Here is a 12466-nt window from a genome sequence, read left to right on the forward strand (position 1 = left end):
CACTTGGGTAAACAAATTTGATGCAGCTTTGCTTTAGGAATTTACTGATATCTGATTTCCACTTTTCACTCCAAGGTTCAGAGACTACGCATGTATTTTCAGTTTCACGAATTTCATGTCCTTAAAGAACTTCCTCTAAATGAAGTAATATGCTAACTGTTGTTACCGCAACCAAAGTACATATAGAAGAGACTGCCCAGCATGCTTAAACACCCCTCATATACTGCTTACAGTTACCTGCAGGCTGCATCCTCCTGAAATACGAGCTCCATGAACATATAGGTTGTGTCTAATTTTCCATATTTGACTCCTAGAATGGTGTTTAACACATATTTAGGAATAAAAAAATGGAGAGATCAATCATACACACAAATAACAGGAACATCATACAAACTATAACAACTCCCTTACAGGTAGTGAATGCTACAGATGATGAGAGGGAGCCTTCACTTCTCACTAGACTGGAAAAAGAGAATTTATGGAGGACGCAGTATTTGGATTAGACTAGTGACACTGAAGGTTTGGTGGTGGAATAGGTAATACAAGGCAGGGTAGCTGACGCTCTGCTTCCCTCTTCCTTTAATGGGAAGACTTAAGGGTGCCCACAGGATAGCATGGAATTCAGTTCACATCCCTACCCCATAGCAGCATGCCTACTCCCGGTCTCCAAAACCCAGCTTACACTGCTTTAGAAGTAATGAGGTGGTGCAACTTGGCATCCTACTTTCACCAAAAAGGGGTAAGCAAAGTTAAAGAGGGAGCTATCTTTCTAGCCCACTTGTCTACAGAAAGCAATGTAAACACTCCAGTTTTGATAAAGCGCTTTAAGAACCAGTGGAAAACTAAACATACACATATTCTGGTGCTAAAGCTATACCTCAAAAGGGAGAGTGTCTACTACAAAAACAGTATTATAAAAGGATCCAGTCTTATAACATGATGTTCAAAATATTACAGGGAAAATAAAAAAATCACTTACCCTAAGACCAGGAAAATTACAATTTAGTAAGAAAAACAAGTAAATATGCCAGCAGCAAGACAATTCAGATGTTGGAATTAACTGATAGGATTTTTGAAGCAACCATAACAAAAATTCTTCAACAAGCACTTGTCATTTCTCTTAAACCTAATTTAAAAATTAGAAAATTTCAAGAAAGAAATGGAAATGAAGTGAAAAATACATGTTGCAACACTGATGAACCTTAAAAACTTATGCTAAATAAAATATGCCATTCTCACATGCAAAACCCACATTCTTTGTGATGCCGTTTATATGAAATTTCTAGAACAGGCAAGTCTAAGGAGCCAGAGAGTAGACCAGTTGTGGTTTCCTGGTCCATGGATCCTATGTATGTTATATCACAGTGTAGCTGAAACTTAAGTATTAAGAAAGGAAGTTATCAAACTAAAAATAGTTTTTCAAAAAACTGGAATGGTACCTAAGATCCTAATGGCATAACTGACAATGTGAAATAGGAAGAAAAGGGCTAAAGGTGTAGAGGGAGTGGGAAGGGTAGGGGAAAGGGAATAAGGGAAAAAAAAATGAGAAAATGAAAAAATAGAAATAAAGTATTTGTAAATGGGGAAGGGAGGAGGGGATGAAGGGAAGGCAGGGGTAATGGGTAAAAATGAAAACTAAGACCTGTCATGTAAAGGTACAAGATCCCAATAATGAATGTAATTGTATTGTATACCTAAAATGTACCAATAAACTCAATGAGAAAATAAAATAAAATAAAAATACAGTAACTGAAATAATATCTAGTTGGTTGGGCTCAACAGTGAAACACAAAGACAGAGAACAGCCAATGACAGTAAGCTGGGAGACAGATCAGCATAATTTACTCAGTCTGAACAACAGGAAGAAAAATGCTGAAAACACAGAACAGAGGCAGTCGCAAAAGGTCCATCATCAGAGTCCAGAAAGATATGTTGAAGAGAGTATTTTAATGAGCATTAATTTAAATGAGTATTTTAAGAGACAGTGGCTGAACACTAAAATGTTTTAACTACTGAAAGAACTGTCAACAACATGTGCATACGATACCCAAAGAGAAATGAAGGGGAAATAAAGACATTCTAAAAAGGAAGTAGAATTGTTGCTAAAATATATATCCTTAAGATTGGCTAACAAGAAATCTTCTAACAGAAAGGGAATGAAAAAAGAAGTAATCCTGGACCATAAGGAAGTGGTAACAAAAAGAAGTAAGAGTACATACAATGAAGTTCTCTTCATGAATTTTCATTTGATTGCTAAAACAAATAATTACAGAAAATAAAAAAAAAGAGATAACATACAGAAAATAAAAAATAAAAGAGATTTAAGCCCTATGATATCAAAAATTACCTTATATATAAATGGCCTAAATAGGTCGATTAGAAGAGAAATATTGGCAGTGGATACAAAAATTTGAGCCAACAATATGCTGTCCATAAGAAACTAACTTGAAACACACAGGAATAGCAGTTAACACATCATTAAAATCTTTTTTGAAGCAAGGTCTCACTATGTTGCTCAGGCTGGCCTTGAACTTGCAATCTCTGTCTCAGCTTCCCAAGTACAGAAGCTAGGATTGCAGGTGACAGTCACTGTGCCCAAAAGCACCTCATTAAAGTTAAAACGTTTGCTCTTTGAAAGACCCTTAAAGAGAATGCAATGGCAAGCTACTAATTGGGAGAAAACATTTTAAGTGACATATTCAAAAAAGAGCTGCAATTCAAATATGTAAGTATCTTTCAAAACTAAACTGCAAAAACAGATTTTTACAGTTAGTAATCTAGAAAATGGACAAAAGGCATGAAAAGACCTTTCACTGGAGATGTGGGCCATCATTAGCCAGTGAAACGTCCAAATGAAAACCACAGGGAGGTATCACCACATAGGCATCGAAATGGCTAAAATAAAAGGTACTGATGATACCTACTATAGCCAAGATGCAGAGAAACTGGGTTGCTGATACTTGCTGGAAGAAATTTAAAACTGTACCACCACTCTAGAAAAGAATGTATCTTTTCTTTCAAAATTAAATATGCACTTACCACATGTAACCCAGAAACTGTACTCCTGGACAGCTATTCGTAGTTCACAGTGAAACCCAGTCATAAATGTTTCATCAGCTTAGTGGTAATTACCAAAAACTAGAACCAACTCCTTCATATCTCTCAATAACTAAAAGAACTCTAGTACATCCACATCATGGAATATTTCCCAGCTATAAGATAAGCTATATTACCCAGCTATAAGGAAAGGAACTACTGATACAAGCAACAACTTGGATGGATCTCAAGTAAATTATCTTCAGTGGGGGAAAAGAAACAATTTTAAAAGGCTACATACTTAACCCTATTTATACAGCATTCTCAAAATGACAAAATTACAGAGATAGAGAACAGAGCAGTGATTCTCAGGGATTGGAACCCTCAAAGAGGAGAGAAGTGGCTAGACTATGAAAGACTAGCCCTGGAATACTAGAAAGACTATTAATACTATGAAGACCAGAATATTATGAAAGGCTAGCCCTGGAATGCAAGTGTGTGGGTACACGAGTGTACCCACGATAAAACTGCATATAATTAAATGTGCACATATGTACACATAAACAATCTGTAAGCTCAAGAAATGAAATCTAAACCAAACTCGCGAATTCTAACTATGTCAACTTGTAAAATTATACAATAGTCACACAAGATATCGCTGTTAGGAGAAATCAGGTAAAGGGTATTCGTAATCTGTATTATTTCTAAAAGCTGCATGTAAACAATATTTCAAAATAAAAGATTAAAACAGCATTTTACATTTCTTCTCGCAAAGTATGATCCACTATATATGAAGAGCTACAATACTGCCCATCATCTGCCTGGGCAATTACAGGTTAGACATTACCAGTCATTGATACACTCAACACCACAGCAGGCACTGGGGTAGGGGATAGTTTCCAAGATCAAAAGAGCAGGCACAAACTCAGTCTTCGTGAACTTCCAGTCTAAGAAATACAAAAATAAATCGGTGCATTAAGAAGATCATTACATCTTCAGTTATATGTGTGAGAAACTGAATTAAATTAAATTTCTGATAGTAAGAAAAGGTTAAGTAATTTTTTCAAATACACATGCTCGTTAATTTGACCATTTAACAAAATGGAAAAAAATGCATACAACATTGAGGGAAACAGTAAATGAATAAATCACATGACTATTGGTATTCTGACAATTAATGACAACTTCATTTACATGAATAAACTTTTTATTTTTAGATAATTAGAAAGAATAAAGAAATGCAAGATAAATGCTTTCTGAACATCTGATAGTATCTTTTCTGTGACAAGGTATTTTCACTTTCTTTATAAAAAGTATAGACATACATTTATTTAAATTTTTACAAAGTCAAGATCAAATGGAAACATAAGTAATGCTAAGGTAAACTCAGATTTCATCAACATAAAAATGGTTGCAATGTTTAGGCTCTGAGTGTGGCCCTTTTGGAAAGATGGTGTGTGCAGCAACTGGTGGTTTCCATTAAGTCAAATAACTGGAAAGGTGTTGGGTGGCCACTCCCCATGAAGACTATGCTTGCAGGAAAAAAAAGGCAAAAACCAAGGTGGGAAAAGGGAGTAAGAGCACCTGAGGGAAGAAAAGGTGCTCATACTGAACCTTGGGTCAATATCTCAAATAGTTCAGGAAATCAATGTGGGAAGGAATCGTTTGTGAGTCAAAGTGTGATTAAGGCGAGAGAGTCACTAACACTAGCACAGCTAGATCTTCATAGCACAAAGTGGAGTGGGGAGCTTGTCAGTGAGTCTGGTGAACTGCACGGCCAGCCAAGCCAGGTAATGAACCATGAAAGGAGTCACTTCGCAGTGGTGTAAAATGATTTGGTCAAAATTGCAAACCTGAGCTGTCAAGTATAGGGCAGATTCTCCCGGGACCACCCTGGGAGACACCCCATTTCCTGTTTTGTCTCTTTTTCAAAAAGAGTTATTAAAAAAACAAAAGCCCATTCCTGCCCTTCCTGTAACAACATACTAACTTCTACCAGTCAAACAAGGAGGATTATCTACTTAGCTACAGAAGGCATTGGGGCTGCCCTCTCGAAGGGCTCCCTGGTAGGGCAGCACAGGAGCCCCAGACGACCACCTCTGGGACACTGCCAGGCGGGGCGAGGGTCCTTCACGCCTGCCTGCCCGCTTCTGCCCTTACCTAGCACTCCTGTGAAGGGCCTCCTCCTGGGCTAAGTGCAATCACTGAACAAGGTGTGAGTCTTTTCTCTCCTAGCCTATGCCTCTCATGTATTTAAAAAAATAATAATAATAGTTTTAAAAAATATATTCCCATGAAATAATGAACAGAAATTGCCATGGATCTGTAAAAGATCCTAGAATAACGCAGGCAGGCAAGAATCTGTCAATATAGCAAAATTCCAAATATGAAATTTATGGTTCAGGAAGATAAATAAATAAACATGGAGGCATTTCTCAACATTTGTTTTCCCCCATTTCTCACGGAATTTTGTTTGCGTAAAAAGTTTTGATTCTATAATAAAAGAGCCAGCCCCCTTGGGATCAGTATTACACACGTACGCCATGAAGCCCTCTACATAATGAGGGAGAAGCAGAACACATCACAGAGTTGGTCACTGTTTTTCCTAAAGACATCTACATTTTGAAATAATTTTATTATTTAACCTTCACCTGGCACTTTAGTCTCAAAAATTATTACATTAGGCATGAATTCAAGAAGGAGCCCAGTGCTATTCTGCTCTTAGATCTTTCTCCTTGGCTTGGCAGATCTTTGAGATGCATCCCAGGACATCTGTGGTGGGCAAACAATTCTTTCCAACAGAGTATTGTAGGCCATGTTACACATCCTGGTGGCCAGGAAGCAGCTCTGCCTTCTTTTTGTGCTTCTGCTAACAGAACGATAAGGAAAGTGTTTCTTTCCCAGCACTTGCCCACCCCAACCTCCCCTTGGATGGAGGCATTCCATTTATTCTTTTCTGCACACAACATCCCCTTGTGTCCTATACCAGGGACCCTGCCCGACTCTGGGCTGGCACCATGACAGGGACTGCACCGATTCGCTCCAGTGTCGCTTGGCTGATGGTGTAGGATGGGGTGGGGGGTGGCCGGGGCTTCCTACTGACTGAGACATTGTTCCTGGGCATGATCTGTGGTGGTGAGCCTCTGTTGGCTGTCACTACCAGCGTCTTATGTGGGCCCGGGGCCAGATGGTTCCCATTGGCATAGATGGATGGGATATTGGCATTGCCTGAGTGAAGGGAGAAAGACTGGCGCAAGTCACTGAAGTGGTTGAATGACTCCATATTCCCATGAACTTTGGGGTTATTGCTCCAGTATCGACTGTTGTAGGTATTGGAAGAGGTCAGCGTGTTGTTCTCAGAGGAGGAAATTTCCGTGTGAAACGCTTTGGCAGAAGAGCATTTAGGTGGAAGATCATCCTCTCTGAAAAGAATCAAATCTTAAGTTGTGATCAGGATCTACTTGCGGTTTCTCCTCCCCTCCTCTCCAAGGCTCTTTCTTTTCACAGTAAGGCTAATGCCTCAAAACACAAATCCTCTGCCATGAGGCAAAGGTAGCAGCCGTGAGTAGCTTCTGCTTTGGCACCCATGTCCTGTGAGACCACTGTCAGAAGGACTTCTCCTCAGCAGCTTGATCCCCAGAAGTAGAACAGAAAACATCAAACTGCTCAAGGAAGGTCTCTTCTAATGTAAATGGAACACATACATATATAAATATGCAACTTGCAAATAAGTATATGTGTCTCTTTTACCTGTAAATAAGAAAACAGTCCATAAAAATCCACTGAATAAGTTGCCATAAAATAGCTAGAAAAAAAAGCTATAGATAATGGGCAACTTCAAGAAATGATTAGTGTTGTCTTGCTTTTACAGCTTTAGGGATTTGACAAATCACTGTGGTATGGATGAAAAGTTTTCTGCTGTGATGTTACTCAGGGATGGAATTTTATCCCTACCTACTACCCAAACTTAAGAATAACGTGAGACTGAAGAAGTTATAAAATTGGATGTTAATTCATTTATTTAAAATTTATTGACTACACGCTACTAAACATTTCGTGCAAAAGAAAAACCACATGTAAGAAGTGCGGATGTGACAGTCAATTCAAGAACATCGGTATCTGAAAAGTCTGGCGAGGGGCTAAAGCTAACTTATGTAAGGAGGGTATGCTGAGATAAATCTTGGATCTCATCAAGGGATTTAGTGAAGAGGTGGATGAAAGGGAAAGGCAAAGAGAAAGCATTAAATTGAGCTAAAGATCCTGAGGCAGAGAAGAATGCAGAATAGACTGGCACAAACAGTGTGCAGGGTGGGAGGTGGAAGAGGAGGAGGGAAGCAGGTGGGGGGGGCAGAAAGGCAGAAGGGCCCCACTGCACGTGTGACTCTGAGGAGATCAGAGTCTCTGTCCCAGAGCATAGTCTCTGATGTGGTGGTGAAATCTGAGAGCCACGCCTGACCTTTCAGACCTCCACAACACTCAAAGACTCACCTTTCCTTAAAGGTCACCCTGACATTGTTTTTCTGGAGGTGTTTATACTCTCTCGTCTGACCTGTCTGCAGTGCTTTTTCTACAATTTGAAGGCTTCCAAGCCTCCTGTGTTGCAATTTGATCCCCACTGGGAAGCCCACTGAGAGTAAAAACTTCATCAGCTCAAAAGTGGGACTGCAGGTGATTAGAGTTAGCTCAGGTCATCCACTTAGAGTGCCATGAATTCTGGGAGAAAACCCATTGCTCTCTGCTGCCTCAAGACTCCTCCAGCAAGGCCATCTCCAGAAAAGGTACCTAGACTTTGCCCCTCTTACAGTTATGAGTCAAAACAACGCTGTTTCATTTACAAAGAAGTCAGCCTCAGGTTTTCTGTCATAACAATATAATTCCCATCAAGCCATCCAGCTGTGTCTACGTAGAGGAACATGGAGCTCTCCTCCTTGTTGTACGTTCTTATTAGAAAGGCTGCACATACTTTAAACTAACTTTTGGATTGGGAGTCACCAAACTCCCAAGATTCTAGAGGTATGAAGGAGCAGGGGAGCTCTGCATTTGCTGCTTCCTAGTTGAGCTTCCTAGTTGGATCTTTCACGACCTACTGAATACAGATGAGCATTACTATGAGGAAAAGCCATGTGACACACAAGAAAATATCATTTGGCCACTTTCATTTCTTTGGCCATCACAGTTATAAAATTAGCAAAGCAACCACAACTGCCAAAATAAATAGAAATATGCCTTGACTATGCAGAGCAAGTAATCTGATATACAAACCTTATTTCATTAGGTATTTCCTCTTCCTCCTCCTCTTTATTTTTGCTTCTCCAGTAAAAGAATGCCCCTAAAATCAGTGCAATGCAAAAAATGATAATAACTGCACCAGTGCCAATGGCTCCAGCTATAAGTCCAATGCTCCTGGGCTGGGCTGCAAAATATATTTAAGGTAGATTAAAGAGAGAAATGTCTTCTACCCACACAGCTATATAAATATATGTAAACCTGCTTATATGTGCAAAACTGCCAACTGTATCACATCTATATGAAGTTAAACCTTGGATAACTTTATCTCCAATTGCAGAACTAACATGCAGTAGGTTTTCAACATCTCCTGAATGAACAAACCATCAAACAACTCTCACAACCTCAGGATGGCAGCAGATGGACCAGTGAGGAAATAGTCGGTGTCTATCTAACTTGCCTGAGCGCCCCAAGTGAGCCCTGGCCCTTGGTGGCATACCTTATAGTCTCACCCCAACCACAGCATTCCCTTCTGTAACTAGAATTCTAATATCCCAGAATTCTCAACAAAGAGAAATTGTCTGCACTATTTATAAGCAGATTCTCAACAAATAGGACATATTAGGGGAAACCCCTAAAAAGGTTTTTGCATAGCTCTAAGATCATTAAAAATTTGTATAATGGCTAGAGCACCAGAAAATAAGACCAGGTTTGAGTCCAATGATCCCAAAGAAAAAGATGTTTTGTCACAAAGACTATAATAATCCTGAGGTATGAAAAGTATACTGAGATCTTTACAAAATATTTTCAACATTGATTAAAACCAAAAGAATTGCTACTGAATCTTTAGATAAACTCTAAACAATTGAGCAGAATCCTTTGTTTTAAAAAGATTCACACCTAGAGTCATCCATACACTTACGTGAAATCACCTGGAGATCCAAAAGACAGGTGCTGGTTCCGATGGCATTGGAAGCCACACACTGGTACAAACCTGAAGACAGAGCACTGATGTTCCGGATGGTGACTGTTCCCTGGACCTGGTCTGTTACAAAATGATCAGTAAGGATTTGATGGGTAAGTAAGAAAACCAATAAAATCAGCAGAGCACTAGACTATAGAAATAAATTAGTATACTAAAGACGTATCTATTCTCCTGTTTTGTGGGGAGGAAGAAATATTTTGTCATGAATGTTAAAGGCTATAACATGTTAAAGACCTGGGATTATTAAGGACTGTCCTTAAAATTTGGTCTGTAGATTAATGCTATATCTTAAATGTTAGTGGCCTTCTGTGAGGCATGGCTGGCTAATCTGTGCTGTAGGGAATTTATAACCAGTAACATAAAATTTTCATTCTAAAGAAATGCAGTAAGGTAAAGGCCAAGTTAGGTTCTATAATAATCTCCACCTTAAACTTGACAGAGAAGAAGTCAACCTTGTGCTCTAAGGTATGAGTTGCTACTCTCTTCCAATAATTATTACAGTTATTGTGTTAGTTCAGATTTTGAAGAAGCAGGTTTCTTAGAAGAAACACCAGTAAAAGAAAGCTAGAAAAGGAGGGAGATCCTAAGACTGTGATGCAGGTCTGACCTCTGAAGGGGAAGGAGAAAGGAAGTCTCATCCAGAAGCACAGTTTTATGGAAATTTCCACCAGACACACAGGAAGTCCTTGAGCCAAAGTATGCACTAAAGGAGCCCCAAAGGCCTTGGCAGCAAAAGGCCTGCCTCAGTAGTCCCACCAAGCCCCAACCCTCACTAGGAGGAGCCTCCAAGGAGCTGGGCCTTGGAAGCACAGATGGACCCAGAGGGAAGCAGCAGGAGACTAGAGCACTTCATTTTCAAGGTCACACAGTGGTATGATCAAGAAATGTTTTCAGTTTCCTTTTTTAATAATTCATCAACCTAAGCATAGTTTGATTATTCCTATAAAATGTAAATGACTTGCAGTAAGAATCGAAGTTGACAATTATGAATGTGTCAAGCGCCAGATAAGCTTTTATATGTATTATACCAATCTTTACAGTGACCTTGTGAGGTATTTTTATTATTAATCCCATTGAACAGATAGAGACTGAAGCTTTAGATGGGTAATAAAATTACAGGGCTGCCCATTAGAAACTGGAACTGGATAAATGGCTGCTTCACCTCTAAACTCTGGTCTTACTGCCTCCCTAGCAGGAAGGATAATGCACATTGTCATCTCAGCCACTCAAGACAGCTGCATATTTACAAATAAGCAGAAAAACCTCCAAATGGCACAGTTAAAACAAAGCTAAACAAACGAACAAAAAAATCTGGCATATACTAGGAGCACACCTGGGGCCACCTTGGAACTGCCCCATTCTAGGTTGTTATCATCATAGGGAACTGAGATTTAGTTATCTGGATTCTGCTGGCAGCTTTCATCTTTATCTAGATCAAAGCCAGAAGCTGAAAGGGGTCAACAAAAACAGATCTGGCCAGAGCGTACATGCCTTTATCAATTCCTTCATTTAATATAAAATGTGTGTTGAGTGCCATCTTTTATGCTGGGTAATTTTTTAAGATGGTGAGACAATGATGACCAGGACTATCCTTAATGAGACAAGAAGGGAGGCAATTATAATAAATGGGCTAAGTGCCAGTCAGGGCTGGAAAATACAGGGTGCTGGAGAGAACACAGGAAGGCCCTGTAATGAGGGCCTGAGAAGTCAGCACAACATGGGGGCAGAGAAAATCAGGGCTCCCGACTGGCCTAAGTGTCTGAGCAAATTCCCTGAAATATCCACCCACAGGTCAGAGCATGCCCTCGGGGCCATCCCCAGCCTAACATCACAGAATGCACTGTGTTCATGAATGACTCAGAATCATTAGACAAATGCTTGAGTTAACCTCAATATACAGGCCAGAAAACGGAGAGATTTTATTTTGTGCTTTTTTTAACAGGAGTACTGAAAGCGTTAAACCCATATTATATGAATCTCGTATATACACACGTGGGGGGTGGTCCAAAGCATGATAATTTTGAACTTTTGAATTGTATTGTGCACATCATAGTCATTGTACTTAATGGTTAACTGATTTGCCTTTGTGCATTAATTTCTCTTCCTTAAAAAAAAGGAGGCCTGTCAGTGTTGGAAGGCCCCACTGGGAGCAGTGGGTTTCTCCTGTCCTGTGTTTTGTTTGATTTTAGACAACGCTCACATGGGCCCCTCCAGCTCCCTGTGTTCTTCAGTCCTGGCAGATACTTCATCCGTTCAGTATAACTGCTTGCTATCTTATCTCATCAAGGTAAGGACTGGGTTTGTCTTAATTATTGTCTCACCGTACTCTGAAATTACCGAGCACGTAGCAAGGTGCTCAAAAAATAAAGATGATCAATCCATCAAAAGTGCTACTTTCTTTTTATTATCTACCACATACACTATACTCAAAGCTTGACAAAGGCCTCATTTAATCTGTATAACAAGGTTAGTTTCATATTCCCTATTTTTCAAAAATGAGAAAGCTCAGAGTAGCTAGGCAATTTTTCCAAGAACACACAGTATTCAAGCAGCAGCACTCTATAAAGTTAGATCTGTCCAAATCCAAAGCTCAAAATTACCATACATACACTTGGCTTTCCAACAGACATTTAAAATGATATAGTTCTATATAGTGAATCTATGGGATATTTTCTAACGACGCAGTGTTCCAATGTTGTTAATACTGCAGACTAAGCCATCTGCCGAACTCCCTCTTCAATACACGTCCCACTGTAATCATGCTAGAAAAACATAATCTTTGGGTAATCAACCCCACAATTCCACATACTATTGTTTTCTTTGATTTTTTTCTTATTCCCTCAAATTCTAAAAATTTGATCAGTTTACACCAGTGATTTTTTTTTTTTTTTTGACGTTTCCAAAGAAAACAGTTTGGGAAAATTTAAATAGCTGTTCTGAGCAGTATTCTTGTATTACAAAGCAGTAAATTCTAGATTTGTGTTAAAATTTTATTCTTTTTTTTCCCCCACACACACTACAGCTTTATTTGGGTGGTGCTTTCCTACAAAATTTTGCACTGTGTTTCACAATTTACACATCTCCCTAATGTCATTTCTTTTTTTTTTTTCGGCTTTAATTGAGTTTATTGGTACATTTTAGGGATACAGTACAGTTACATTCATTGTTGGGATCTTGTACCTCTACAAGGTTTTTTTTGTTGTTTTTTTTTGTTTGTTT

At 39.1% G+C, this 12466-nt stretch overlaps 1 protein-coding gene across 2 annotated transcripts in view; it reads right to left on the reverse strand.

Moving 5' to 3' along the window:
• Positions 1-4494: 4494 nt before the first annotated feature.
• Positions 4495-12466, reverse strand: part of Igsf11 (immunoglobulin superfamily member 11) — a 22476-nt gene continuing 14504 nt past the window's right edge. Inside the window, exons 4-6 of one of the 2 annotated variants that reach the window (XM_033768153.1) lie at positions 9185-9307; positions 8299-8365; positions 4495-6458 (exon numbers count right to left, since the gene is read on the reverse strand). In XM_033768153.1, coding sequence (XP_033624044.1) covers positions 6017-6458; positions 8299-8365; positions 9185-9307 — 632 coding nt within the window. In that variant the 3' untranslated portion in view covers positions 4495-6016. Of the gene's footprint in view, positions 6459-8298; positions 8450-9184; positions 9308-12466 lie in introns of both variants that reach the window. The other variant, XM_033768152.1, reaches the window with a different exon arrangement.

This window comes from Fukomys damarensis, unplaced genomic scaffold (assembly GCF_012274545.1).
Source record: "Fukomys damarensis isolate Sample0158 unplaced genomic scaffold, DMR_v1.0_HiC HiC_scaffold_24, whole genome shotgun sequence".
Taxonomy (NCBI): Eukaryota; Metazoa; Chordata; class Mammalia; order Rodentia; family Bathyergidae; genus Fukomys; species Fukomys damarensis.